The sequence below is a fragment of the Accipiter gentilis genome, chromosome 20 (assembly GCF_929443795.1).
Source record: "Accipiter gentilis chromosome 20, bAccGen1.1, whole genome shotgun sequence".
NCBI lineage: Eukaryota > Metazoa > Chordata > Aves > Accipitriformes > Accipitridae > Astur > Astur gentilis.
Genome location: NC_064899.1, coordinates 278,597 through 291,411, shown reverse-complemented (window position 1 = coordinate 291,411; position 12,815 = coordinate 278,597). Strand labels below are relative to the sequence as shown.

The following is a 12,815-nucleotide window of genomic DNA, read 5'->3' as shown; positions in this document are numbered from 1 at the left end:
AGCAATATAGAAATGGAATATATACAAGTGGCTAAACACACACAATTGCACCTACCACTAAATTCAAGTCCATCTACAGTTGGTCTCAATGATCTTAAGGCTCTTTTTTCAACATAAATGATTCTATAAATTCACGTAAATTAAGAATATGCACTCAAACAAATTGCATTAGTTTAGTGTAATCTGGTGCTAAGGCAGTTACATTTGATATGCACCCTGCATGGAGTTACACCAAAATGAAGACACTGCTGCTATAAACTGTTGGTTACTCCTTTCATCAGTTGTTGCCACCTCCACTGTTGTGCCACCAAAAGAAATCATAAGCCTTCCCTAATCCACTTACGGCAAACTCAGGCAGTTTAGTTTAAACCACCAACGAAGTTGTGTATGAGTCTTGATTGAAGCAGATTTGGGAACAGAGGCAGGATAGCTCATGCCATAGCATGCCTAGGTTCCTGGATTGCCTCATTCTGCACCTGTAATTAGTTCATAAAAACGTCTGAATAAATACATCTTATTCAATTATACAGTCTGCAGAGCTTCTGACTTGCACTGCAGCTGAAAAGCAGGTATGGAAGCCAAAGCTACTACGTGAGCTACTGTGAAGTGTACCAGTCAAGTCTGTGTAGAAGTGGCCCTACCCAAAACAGAAAGGAACGTATTAAAGCAGCCAGAAGATCACATATTTGCATTTGCTGTCCCAAATAGATTTTCTTCTAAGAGATTGTTCTCATTAGCAGATCATGTCTTATATACCTGACTGAGCATCCTTCTTCCATCACAATCTACAGACTGATCAGCAAAAGCACGTAACCCGTATGCTCTCACTCTTTAAAAAACATATAGACTTCAATCCTCATATGTACATTAGTAGGTAACAATGGTGTGTGATTTCATGTATAATTCAATCCTCATACTTTCTCTCTAAAGGAGCATGTCTAAGATTTCCACTCACTATCAGCATTACCACTCTGTCAGGTAGCCTTCCATTACCTGAAGCAGTTTTAAGAACATGGCCTGAAAAGGTAAAGGTAAGACCACGAGCTAGGACTGAAGCAGATCCATTTATGTTAATCTGTTATCTAGTAAGTACCTTTTTGCAATATTCAGCATCAAAGGGTTTTTTTCAGATGCTAACTTCAATCTATTTGTGTATTTTTATAAATGCATATATTTTATATACACACACATATATTTGCATGTTCTAATGACAAATAACATATATTGAAAAGCTGCAATGAATAACTTTGGGCAGCCACTAAGGCTAGAACAGATAATCCCAATAGTTGTTGCCAATCTCAAATCTAATTACTTCCTCTATCTGTGACCTATCAAGATGCAGAAGCAAGCACCATGAAGCATAATTAGTCCTGCAAGTTAAAGAGTCTCTTTTCAAAGAAAATGCACTGAATTTAAAGTTTAGAACTTTTGTTAGTGCCTATAGCAACTCAGAATGAAGAACAACCTATCTCATTAAGGGAGCAGCACAGGAGGAACTCCAAGTCTTAAACCATGATTTAGCTACTCTTGCCACTACCAATCTGAACAAAGATCAAAATCAATCCTGTTCTGAGCATCAGAAATGACTGAAGGACTTTGGTAATCACCTGATTCACAAAGGCATAAAATAATAAGCTTCCTTAACAAGCTGCTGAATAAATGCTAAGTTGTTTTACAACCACAGACTAAAAGATTTGTCACCTGCAACTAGAGTCATGTCTTCCAAGACAGGATACTGCTAGACCAACTCTGCACAAGCCTCTTCTAGGACAGTATCATCTACCCTGCTCCACCATGTTCCTGTTAACAGACTTCCGAGTGCCTGGCTTTGCAGTTGTCCTAAATTATTGCTTTCACTTTTTACACATCAAAGAAAGGACAACTGCTTTGAGAAACTGAAATGGTGGCAGCTACAAGGTGTTTATAGGAACTCCCTTTGGATGATGCTAAGGGAAAGATTTTCATCTCATTACCCTGTCCTAGGACCCAGGAGAATAAAACCCGCTATGATCAAAACAGCAACACAACAGGTTGATGCTGTCCCTTCCAAATCTAGGAACTAACAGAAGGTACTGAGCAGGTAGAATTGAGGTATCATATCCTTCTGATGACATCACTTATCTGTTAGCCAGACATCACCATTTCTCACTGAAGAAAAAACAGTTCCTCCAACTTAAAAAACTAATCCCACTGAACTTAATCCTGTCCTCTACAAGACTGTCTAAAGATATTCTTATGAGTTACACCTTTCAGCATCCTGTTGCTGAACTACTGCATACACTCATAGGAGGGACTTTTACACTACTTAGATAATCTTGAGAAATTTTAAGGCTTTTTTTCATCCCTATATTTTTCTATCTGATTTCTGGATTAAGAAGTCATCTTTGGAACTCTTCTTCCAAGGTTCAACCAGAATTTTAGAGAAAGCTGTGATCAGGCTAAAAAGGATCACAAAAAAAAAGATTAAAAACTTGTGCATACATTGCAAAAACAGGTTTGAGGAAAAAAAACTTTACAGCAGCTAATGCTAACTTAAGTCAAGAAACATCTGTGTCCACTCTTTACCAAAATACTTGTTCCAATCTCCTCCACAGCACTGGCACTGACCCTCATGGAGTTAGAAACTGAGTGGATCTGACCACAAACTAATCAAGCAGAGATGATAACTTGTCAACTGTGGGCAAGAACCTGAACCCCTGGAAAAGTCTTTTGTACTGGGACACAAGCAATAACTGAACTAAAGTAATTAACAAAATTCTAGACGTTATCTACATACACTTGACAGGTACTTTTAGATACTGTAGGAATATGCAATTAAGTCTAGATCTAAGGAGGCTGTATTCATGAGATCCAATTCAAAGAGCCATCCCATATGTTCTATATAATTTTCCTCCTAGTTCCATCAGGCAAGTTCTGAAGCTCTGTGGTAGCTGCCAGAAAAATATCCCTATGGGACATAGTGGTCAGGTAACCAAGCTATTGTCAGCTTTCATTTCCCTTACCAAAACACTTTACTGTAAGAATTACATTACCTCAGCCCATATAACCTCATCTAAAATTTAATTCTTAACTCTTTGACAGCATATAAGTATCTTTCTTCTAAACTACATTTCTTTGCTTCTGCAAGATTTGTGCTAGGAGGAACAGTTCAGAGCCCCTACTAGACTTGCGATTTATTTTTTTTCTTCTCTGAAGAGTCACTGAAGAAAAAATTCCAAAGCACGATTAGCAGTGATTAAAATATTGTGCAGTGTATGTAATTTCTTCTCTTTCAGTCCTCAGCAGATAGGAGGGAACAGAACTGGAGGACAGTAAAGGTTTTTGAAGAAATGCAGCTCATGCTGCTACTCAAACAGGTCTTCAGGCAAGTAAGTACACAGCTACTGAAGGAAAATCTCAATAACACAATGAAAGTTCTGCATAATCACACTTATGCCTGGCCGAGTCCAGAGTCATGATGGATACAAACTCAGAGCTAGAAACATAGAGATGTGGTTAGACAAATGAGCATCTTAGCTTGCAACCTGTTTGAGAAAACTATGAACATTCAGCATATTGAATATTTAGAAAGGTGCCAGACTTCAGCTACTGATCCATGGTATTTGCTTTAAAAGTGCCATACATAAACAGTCTACCCACAAGACGTGACAGTATGGAGTTTAAGTGCCAATTACATTATAGAAATATAAATGCTGAAGTCCAAATTAACTGAAAATTGATTTTGTTAAAAAGCTGGTTTGGAATTTCAGCTACTTGTGACAGTCTAAATAGAATCCAGAGTACTATAAAGCTAGAAATTTGTTTCAGGAGCTCACCTAAAATTAATCTTGATTACTTTGAAGGTTACTGAATCAAAACCAAATCACAAAGAAAAAAATATTTTAAGGTAGTTACTTTCAAAAGTACATGCAACTACAACTGGCATTCTCTAAAGCTCCCTGTGCAGCACAGAAGCCAGTTATGCAAACCACTCTTCACACCAACACCATAATACAGCTGCTGCCTTGCTACACATTCATGGATATACACCCATGTTCCTGTGCAGTCTCTACTGCACCGCCCTGCAGAAGAGGTACCTCATCTGGGGCATTTCTTTACCGTATAGTATAATTTATCTGAAGTATGGCACCACAGACTGTGGCAGGAAAAGCTACACGTTCCATTCTCATTCTCTCATAATGAACAATAGAGAGCTATTCCTACTAACAAACCTCCTTCCAGGATTTCCGAGACCTCTTTCTTTCGCTACCCCTCAGCGCTGTTAGAGAATCTTACTATACATTTAGCACAGTTCCAAATCTCCAATGCATTATGTATCTGCGCTGTTTGCATGCAATTCAATTTACTCCGGCTATGAATCTCAGGAAACTTCAGGTCATTATCTCTTAGCCCATCTCCATAACTGCACCTTGACACCAGCAACAGTGTCTTCTCAGTGCAGCTTCTTAACTCATTTGACAGACTTCAGGGGTTCTAACATAAACTGCGAGAGCACAACTTGAGCCAGAGCTCCAGAATATTGCAAGAAGTGTACAGTCTTACCAGGCAGGAGAGGATCTTCAATACATAGCATGGATGGTCTGTATCCATTAGTCATGACTTTCATAATTTCTTCTTTGGCAATATAGGCACCTCCATTTTTTATTCTAATACCAGTTTTCAAGTAGTTAAAATTCCTTCCATAGAGTTCAAAAAATTCTATCAGAAGCATTCCAAGGTTTTCATCAGCTCTTCTGGCATCAATTCTTGGATGCAGCTGTGACACAGAACAGTTGATAATTATTAAAAATTAACACTTTTCAGACCTAACAGTGCAACAAAAAGCTCTCATTTAAACAGCTGAGTATAATCTTGTTACACAAGTCTGAATTGAGTCATTAATTCTTCATGTACTTAAACTACTTTCACATAACCAAGAGGGGGCAGCACTTCAGCAGTATCTGGCAGCCAAAGAATTCTTCCCTCCTCTTCCAGCTTTTTCAGGATTAGTAAATTCTTTTCCCGAAGCCAAAAGCACTAAAGTACTGCATGCTACATTACGGCTTAATTAGTAACAGAGCAATACCTGATTTTTCACAGAAAAATCCATCAGTCTTAATGTTTTCAGAAGCAGGGAGGGAATGTATTTATCCCAATTGAAATGCAGTTCTTTTCTCAACCTCCCCATATTCTATACAGTAGGTAAAATCTATACTAATATTTCAATTAATCATTAACAGCAGCAGAATATGTAGGATTTTACTCTATCACAGCTGCTGAGACACTAACATCATACCTCACTGTATTCGTACAAAGCTTACTATCACAAAAATTTATTAGAAACAGTTATAACTCATTAGCTATTTCATCAGTTACCTACAATATCTGCCAGTTTTAAGTATGTTGAAACCTAACCAACATATAATTAAAAACCAACTTGACTGATTTCATAATTTTAATAAACACTGAAATCAACTACTCTGCACATTCAGTATCAGTAGTCTAGGAAGCAACAAACTTAAACTGCATACTGGCAGATTTACAAAACACCAGCAAGATGATTCAGGTACCAGACTAGGCTGCCCAGGAAGGTAGCATAATCCACATCATAGGCCCTGGTATAGAAAGCAATGCACAGCCTCTATGCCAATCACAAGGCTCCTGCTGCTGTTTCAGTTCATGCAGTGAACAGAAGTTCTTTGAGGTTTGAGAGGTAATCTGTAGGAACTGCCAGTGATCAAACACCTGGAGCTGTAACAGTAAACCCATGCATTGCTATGGGAGTCAAAGAAACAGCACCATAACAGGGCATAAGTACAGAAAACAAAGTACTTTCAAGAATACAGAAACAAATAAGGAACAGACTTACCTGCAGGAAACTAATTGCCATTAAAATTAGGCTGTAAGAGCTAATTCCACCAGTAAAAACTTCATTCAAGTCCCTCTGAAGGAGAAACTGTTTTAATACTAAAATCAAGTAAGGCAGCAAAGAATATTTCTGCAAAGCAAAACAAGTCTTATAAATTACAGTGTCAACATTCCAAAACAAATAACTACACAATTTCAACACAAGAAGATTCATCCTCTAATACAAAAATGTTATTCAGTAGTGTGCTATAAAGTGTTTCCACAGGAAGAACTGAAACATGCTTTTTTTTTTTAATTCTAGAAACAGATTAATAGACTTCAACTCTTATTTAATCAAACAGCTTACATATCAAATTTATTTCTTCCCCCTAAACAGGAAGATTTTTATATCCTTCTTTGAATGCCAGTGTCACTCATAGTCAAAGCTTTCCATCTGAACAGTACTTTTACTGCAGAGCATAAAAGTAAACCTTATTTTATGTAGCTACAGAAAAATTGGGTTTAGACGTTGTTTAAGAAGATAGTATTCATAATCAAGCATCACTTAAATTCAAGGTAAGCAAAACTTGAACAGACTTGCTTTAGAAGCAAAGTTTAGTACCTATCTGCAGACCTAGATATGATTGTAGAAGTCCTTTCAGTGTATAGGTTTATCCACACAAACACATATCACTTGAAGGCAATACTTAATAGATACCAGTAGAAAATAAATTAAATATCCATGTTTAATTAGTATTAATGAAAATAGTCTTCAGCAATAAATTTTCAAAAGTCTTAAGCCATACCAAAAAAGGTTAGTTAGGCATTTAGCACATCCTTGGTAAGTAGTATAACATTCATTATATGGCTGATACCTTCATGTATTCCTTGATAAATCGAGCTGCCTTCACACCAGTTTCTACATTAAAACTGATGTCAACTTTCACTTCTGTCTCCTGGTCAGTAAGTTTTATTATTGGTACCTGAAAAGGTTAAAACAAGGTTTTATAAATCCCCAGAAATGCAACACCAGTGCTATTCTCTAGCTTACTCACTGAAGACACATGAATACTATGAGTCCAAATGAATGCAACTATCAAGACAAGGAAACATGGTTTTGAGAAAAGATAATCTTAACTTGACTCAGAAGCGAATACTTTTTAGTGAGGTGACTAAAAACACATGCATGTATGAACACATTAACTTATGATCACTCACGTACCCTCCCATAGCTATTCAATATCTGCCTTCATAACTGCAATATGAATGTTTTGTAAGACAACTAAATCTACTTAATTTAATGACTCACTGCTGTTAATAGGAGACATTCTACTCTCATAAGCTGTGGTAACTGCATTCATCTGACCCAGCACCGCACCATTCACTTGCTAAACTGACAGAAGACTAGCCTAGCAGAAAAAATAAAGCACTGTGTGTTGGTTTATCAGGCTGAACTGGTTCACTGCAGAGTCAAACAAAAGCCAGAATGGATAAAAGCAAAGCAGGAGTAGCAGTACTTTCTCTTCTGGCAGAAAGAAATTATTACAGAACTACTGAATATGTAGTTCAGTCTCACACCACCACCTTGAAGACAGTGTCCTACAAAATTGTCTTATAACCTGAACTTCAGCTGATAACATTTATTTTACAATTGGATTTCTTGTATTTTTAATCTGAAATGGAAAATAAAAAAGATCAGAAGTATAACATCATTTTATACCAACAGCAGAGGGAATAAAATAAGAAAGGCTAGTAGAATTGATAAGCCTAGCCTAGTGCCATTTTCCATCACTAAATGGTATCACTGATTCTGAAAATCCCACCCATCCTCAAGTAAACCAAAGATTACCAGAGCTACTGTTAATGTACTGTTATTCCAATGCAAGCCACAGGAATCTTCTGGACCTAAAAGAGTCACCCTATTTAAGAGACCACAAAACATAACAGCTTGCTCACAGAAGTTTGGAATACTTTTCTCAGTCTCCTGGGGAAAACAACACTTGCTCAGTAACATAAAATTCTTATACTATAAGTTTTTAACATATTCAATGTGATCCCTTAGGCTTACAAGACAGATGCAAGAGATACTACACATCAGTTTCACAAATGAAATAAAGCTCTTAAGTAGCATATTTTGGAAGGGAAAAAACAAATGTTGGGTTTGGAACACTTCACTATGCCATCAGAAACAAGACAACCTGAAAAATCAGGGTTTCAAGGTGGACAGCTCTAGTTACTGGCCCCTGACTAAACAAAGTCCTCTCAAAGGTCAGTGGAAAAACATTATACAAATAGTTAATTTATTTTACTAGATATTTTGCAAAAATTTCAGATCTTTATTGACAAGATAAGCAAAAAGTATGGTCTTCCAGTAGATATACTACAGAGAATTACCACTGTCCGCATAAAAAACTGTGCTATTGCTAAATCCATACACATTCTACTAAAATTTTGCAGAGCAAAATGTTGTGCTTAAGACAATATCATTTGCTTCATGACTTAAGAACACTATTTATCACCAACATCTTAAGTGGTCTGAAAGCTTTTCAGTTCAGTATTCCAAAGACTATTACTTACCGTAGCTTTATCAAGTACTTTAATGGAATATGGCTCAGCCACATTGTGTTTTCGTAGTGCTTGCTCCAGCAGCTGTAAAGGGGGCCGTTCCCATTTCCCAAAAACAACTAGATCAATATCACTAGACAAAAAGAACACAGCATGAGATCCTGAAGTCTCAAGCATAATACTCCACAAAAAAAAAATGGTACAATTGGCATCCTACATATTACAAGTCCTCCAGGGTGATCATTTTGTAACTTTTCATCTAGGCTCCCAATAAGCTTCCTTAAGCAATGTTAAGTAAGAGATGGTCTTGTGTGCTTTAGGACCCAAAGTAGTATTCTAGTTTCTTGCTTTCAGTTCTCTTATGAGTTCTTTGAGCTCCTCTCCCTTTTACCTTTCTTGCTCGCTCCCCTCTGACTTCCACAGCCCAATCCTACCCTCATCTACCCATGTTGGCAGGCATGTCAATACTCCAAACAATTTTTATCATTGTTATTCATAGAAATGAAATTTCCAGTGCTTTCCTACTGAAAATGTAATTGATGTAAAGACAACATAGTCTTTAAGACACAGCTACACAGGTTTTCTACATCCATCTCTTGAACCGTTAAGCAATATAAAACACTGAATTAAATAAGACATTTTGCTCCTCAAAAAAAATGGAGAAACACACCTGCAATGACTCCTCTGACTTTGCACAGTAATTCTGTGGTAAGTGACACACTCTTAGAAATTCACCTTATTTAACAAAACACAATCTTTACCCAGGAAATATTAAACATTCAATTTCATTGTATCTTGAAAACAAAGAGCCAAAGACTAACCTCAGACACAAGGAAAAGGTAATTCACCAAAGGGTCAGTAAGTACCTAAAGCAGTACAATGATATATCAAATATTTCTCAGATCTGTAAGTTCAAAAGCTCTTCCCTTTGTCACATGGGACATTAGGCAAAAAATTTATTGGAAGTTTGGATAGGTTTACACATTCCAGTCTAAATTCACCTTTGAAATTTACCATTACTCTAAAAGATGACAAGCTTCTATATAAAAGTAAATTATTACTTACCTAGTTGGAAGATAAAGCCCTGTACTAAAGCTGCCAAATATCTGGACCTGAAAAAAAACCACCACCAGTGAAATATCTTGTAATTATGAATGCTCACTTAATTTACTTTCACAAGACTTAAAATTTTTCTGGACTTTCTAAGGATACAGCCCAGGAAAAAAGTTATTGAACTTACTTTACTACATACTCTGTTAAGCCTGTACAAATACACTTTCTTTTATAGATGCAACTTTAGAAGCCATTGGGGTTTTTTAACATGAAATGACTACCAATCCTGCTAGCAGCTGAGCACAAGCATTTGAAACAAGTCCTTTTCACTATTTATTTCCAGTTCGACAGAAGTATAAGCTGTTACATATTTCCTTCCTTCCTGCTCCCTTCTTTCCTCACAGAACAGCTTTACAGAAATTGGAAGAGTTTAAGGGAAACATTTTTCCAAATTTTTAGGTTTAAAAAACAGCAAGTGCTTCTAAACATATAATTCAGATAAACATGAATACTCCAGATTTTACTGTAAAAGGTGACTATGAAATTGTGGTAGTGTTTGTGTGTGGAAAAGAAGGCATGCTGAAGAAACATTCATGGTCCACATCAAATACTTTACTATGCTTCCAATCTAGAGAATTGAAACATTCTTCCTCTGCTACAGCAAAGCACAATCTACAAGTTCACTTCTTTGAAGTGACCTATGTAAAGGCTGGGCAACTCTGGGCCATTTCAGTGTTAAAATCTGTTCCCACAAGCCAGAAAAATATTATTACTAAGGGAAATCACAGGTGAGGATGAAGTAGATGAGATTTATAGCATCTTTAGCTCAGTACTGTGGCTACAGTCCTCACTCTTTGTCACGGAATGCTATGAAATCAGTGGTTTGAAATGTTTTTCTGCTTATTAATGACAATGCTACTATCTGGTAATCAGAAAGGTGATGTTAGAGATACAGTTTACATTACATTCCTTTTGGATGTTTTTTGTTTGGAGGAGACCTACTCTTGGGGTAATAAACTGTTACCACAACCAGGGGTTTGAAACTACAACAACTTTGGTTGCAAGATACCTCAGGAAGTCAAGTCCAACCTTCCCACTAAAGCAGGGCTAAAGTAATTCCCTGAATGTCAAATTTGTGAGGAGTACAAAAAAAATATGGGTTCTTTAACTGTTCTTTTGTAAAATATTTGTATTTACAAATATCCAGAGAGTCAGGACTCCTTGCAGAAATGGATGCATAGGTAGTCAGCCTCACTTTAATATTAAAAATTAAGTTATGCAGAGACAATCAATTTAATAAGTCTTTAAGAAATACACTTCTTAAAGTGGAGAGTTCTTCACATCCCCAGTTCTCAAAATGAAAAAATTATCAGTAGCCTTCATTAACCAGAAATCTAGGTTTTAAATTTCCTCCACTTTTTAAAATAAACTGCCAAGGACTGCAAGAGCTGTGATATTAAGTCAATTGCCTTAAGTTTGAAGTCTTATCTGTTCATTTCTAAAACACAGACAGATAACAGCAAGGTTAAGTGAACCGAGCTCTACAATTTACTAGAGAAGCAAATCAACACTTAAATTACACTCACATCAGCTGTAGGCCAAAGATCTTTGATGACCGTTTCTATTCTTTTCACCACTTCTCTTCTCATAGCTGCTTCTTCAGGACGAGGGGACATGAAGTCATAGAAGTCAATTATTTCTTCATGTAGTCTAAAGTAGAAAGTAGCATCAGTTATAATGACCATTTAACTATTACAATAAATTTCAACAAAAACAGGTCATAGGCTTTATTAAATATCATCATATAACCAAAGCCAGCAGTACTTTCAAGAAAGGTGAATACCACAACAATTAGGCTTTCATATGGGAAACTGGAAGGTTTAGGATATGGGATTTGGGACAGACATAATCATACTTGATTTTCATGGCAGCACCTCACAGTAACCTCAGCAATACCTACATATTGGCCCCCATCACATTACCTAAATGCTAAATATGTCAAAAGACACAGGACACAAACACTAGTAGACATTTACTAACTTTCTTACTGGCTCAACAGTGAAGGTCAGATTCAATTCCTGATTCCCAAAGATTATTTTCTTTAAAAAACAAAGCATAGTCTTAAAAACTACACAATGATCCAAATGTGAAGCAGCACAAGAACAATTAAAATCTTCAAGGAAGTTTGTTCTTCTAGGGGTTCTTTCTTCTGTGTACATGGAAGTTTACATGGACTTGGAATCAGGCCACTGGCATTAAGGAGTTTTTGTAGAGAGTGATAAAAGGGACATTTTAGTATTCCTTGATGTGAAAATGTCCACTCTGACAAACTGTGATTCCTTTGACCACTCAAGCCCTTTATTAGCCATTCATTCATATAGGAAGTGACGTTCCAACTGAACTACTCAAAGTGAGAAGCATTAAATATATTCTCAAGTGTAAAGTACATTAATACCAGCATTACATGAGGAGTTCTGACACTGGATCTTTATACACCTGTGAAGTCCTTTTGTTTCCCATTTCATGATACTACAGCACACTTGCTGCCAAATTTGAAAGAAGATCAATCTGAGTTTTCAGGTGAACATCATGTTTGCTTTCAATGGAAAAGCACCAAGACATGCAAAAAAAGTAACTAACTACTGCTGTGATATTTTACAAAAACCTTTTTGATGTTGACATATTTCTGAGATTTCTCTCTAATTCAAGAAAGACAACAGTTCAACATCGTAGTGAAATCCAAATACTGTCCGTCCCACCCCAAAAAAAGTCAGGTTCAATTCTTAAGTCAACATACTTTGCCTTCCAAAAGGAAAATTTTATACATCTCTGGGAGAATTCTTAACTCTTCACCTGAGACTTTTGTAATTCATTTTACTAGAGAATTCCCACTCTAACAGATAAGTCTCCAAAGACCACATGCCTAATTTTTAAGTGTCAGGATTCCTTTCTATCCACATTCTATTCAGATTTTAGCACCAAAGCACAAAGATACTTCTAAAAGCATACAGATTTAGAATTACAGTTTGCCCTTTCTCTTATCTTAAATTGGGCCTGGATCCACAATTGAACATTTAACTATGCAGCAGACTTAAATATTTCAGTTTGTTGATGAATCTACTTGATTTCAAAACTTCAGAGCAAGACAGAAAATACAAACTAACATGCTCCTATTTTATTTTGCTTCTAGAAAGTATGCTTTTCCTGCCCCCCCTTTCCAAAATGACAAAACCAATGAAGAAAATACTTGAATACACCTCACAGCAGTGGGGCCAAACTAAAGACAACCCATTGTCCTGCTTACAAAAATCAGCAGTAGGCAGATACAAGGTGAAAGCAAGAAAAGACAAAGCAGTTATCCAAACCCCTTG

General features: G+C 36.6%; 1 protein-coding gene across 5 annotated transcripts in view; it reads right to left on the bottom strand.

The window, feature by feature from the left end:
* The window catches only part of TENT4A (terminal nucleotidyltransferase 4A), a 62,392-nt gene that overhangs the window by 35,659 nt on the left and 13,918 nt on the right, over positions 1–12,815 (bottom strand). For all 5 annotated transcript variants that reach the window (XM_049824072.1, XM_049824073.1, XM_049824074.1 and 2 more), the window contains exons 2-7: positions 11,031–11,154; positions 9,457–9,503; positions 8,404–8,524; positions 6,702–6,809; positions 5,849–5,977; positions 4,543–4,756 (exon numbers count right to left, since the gene is read on the bottom strand). In XM_049824072.1, coding sequence (XP_049680029.1) covers positions 4,543–4,756; positions 5,849–5,977; positions 6,702–6,809; positions 8,404–8,524; positions 9,457–9,503; positions 11,031–11,154 — 743 coding nt within the window. The remainder of the gene's footprint in view (positions 1–4,542; positions 4,757–5,848; positions 5,978–6,701; positions 6,810–8,403; positions 8,525–9,456; positions 9,504–11,030; positions 11,155–12,815) is intronic.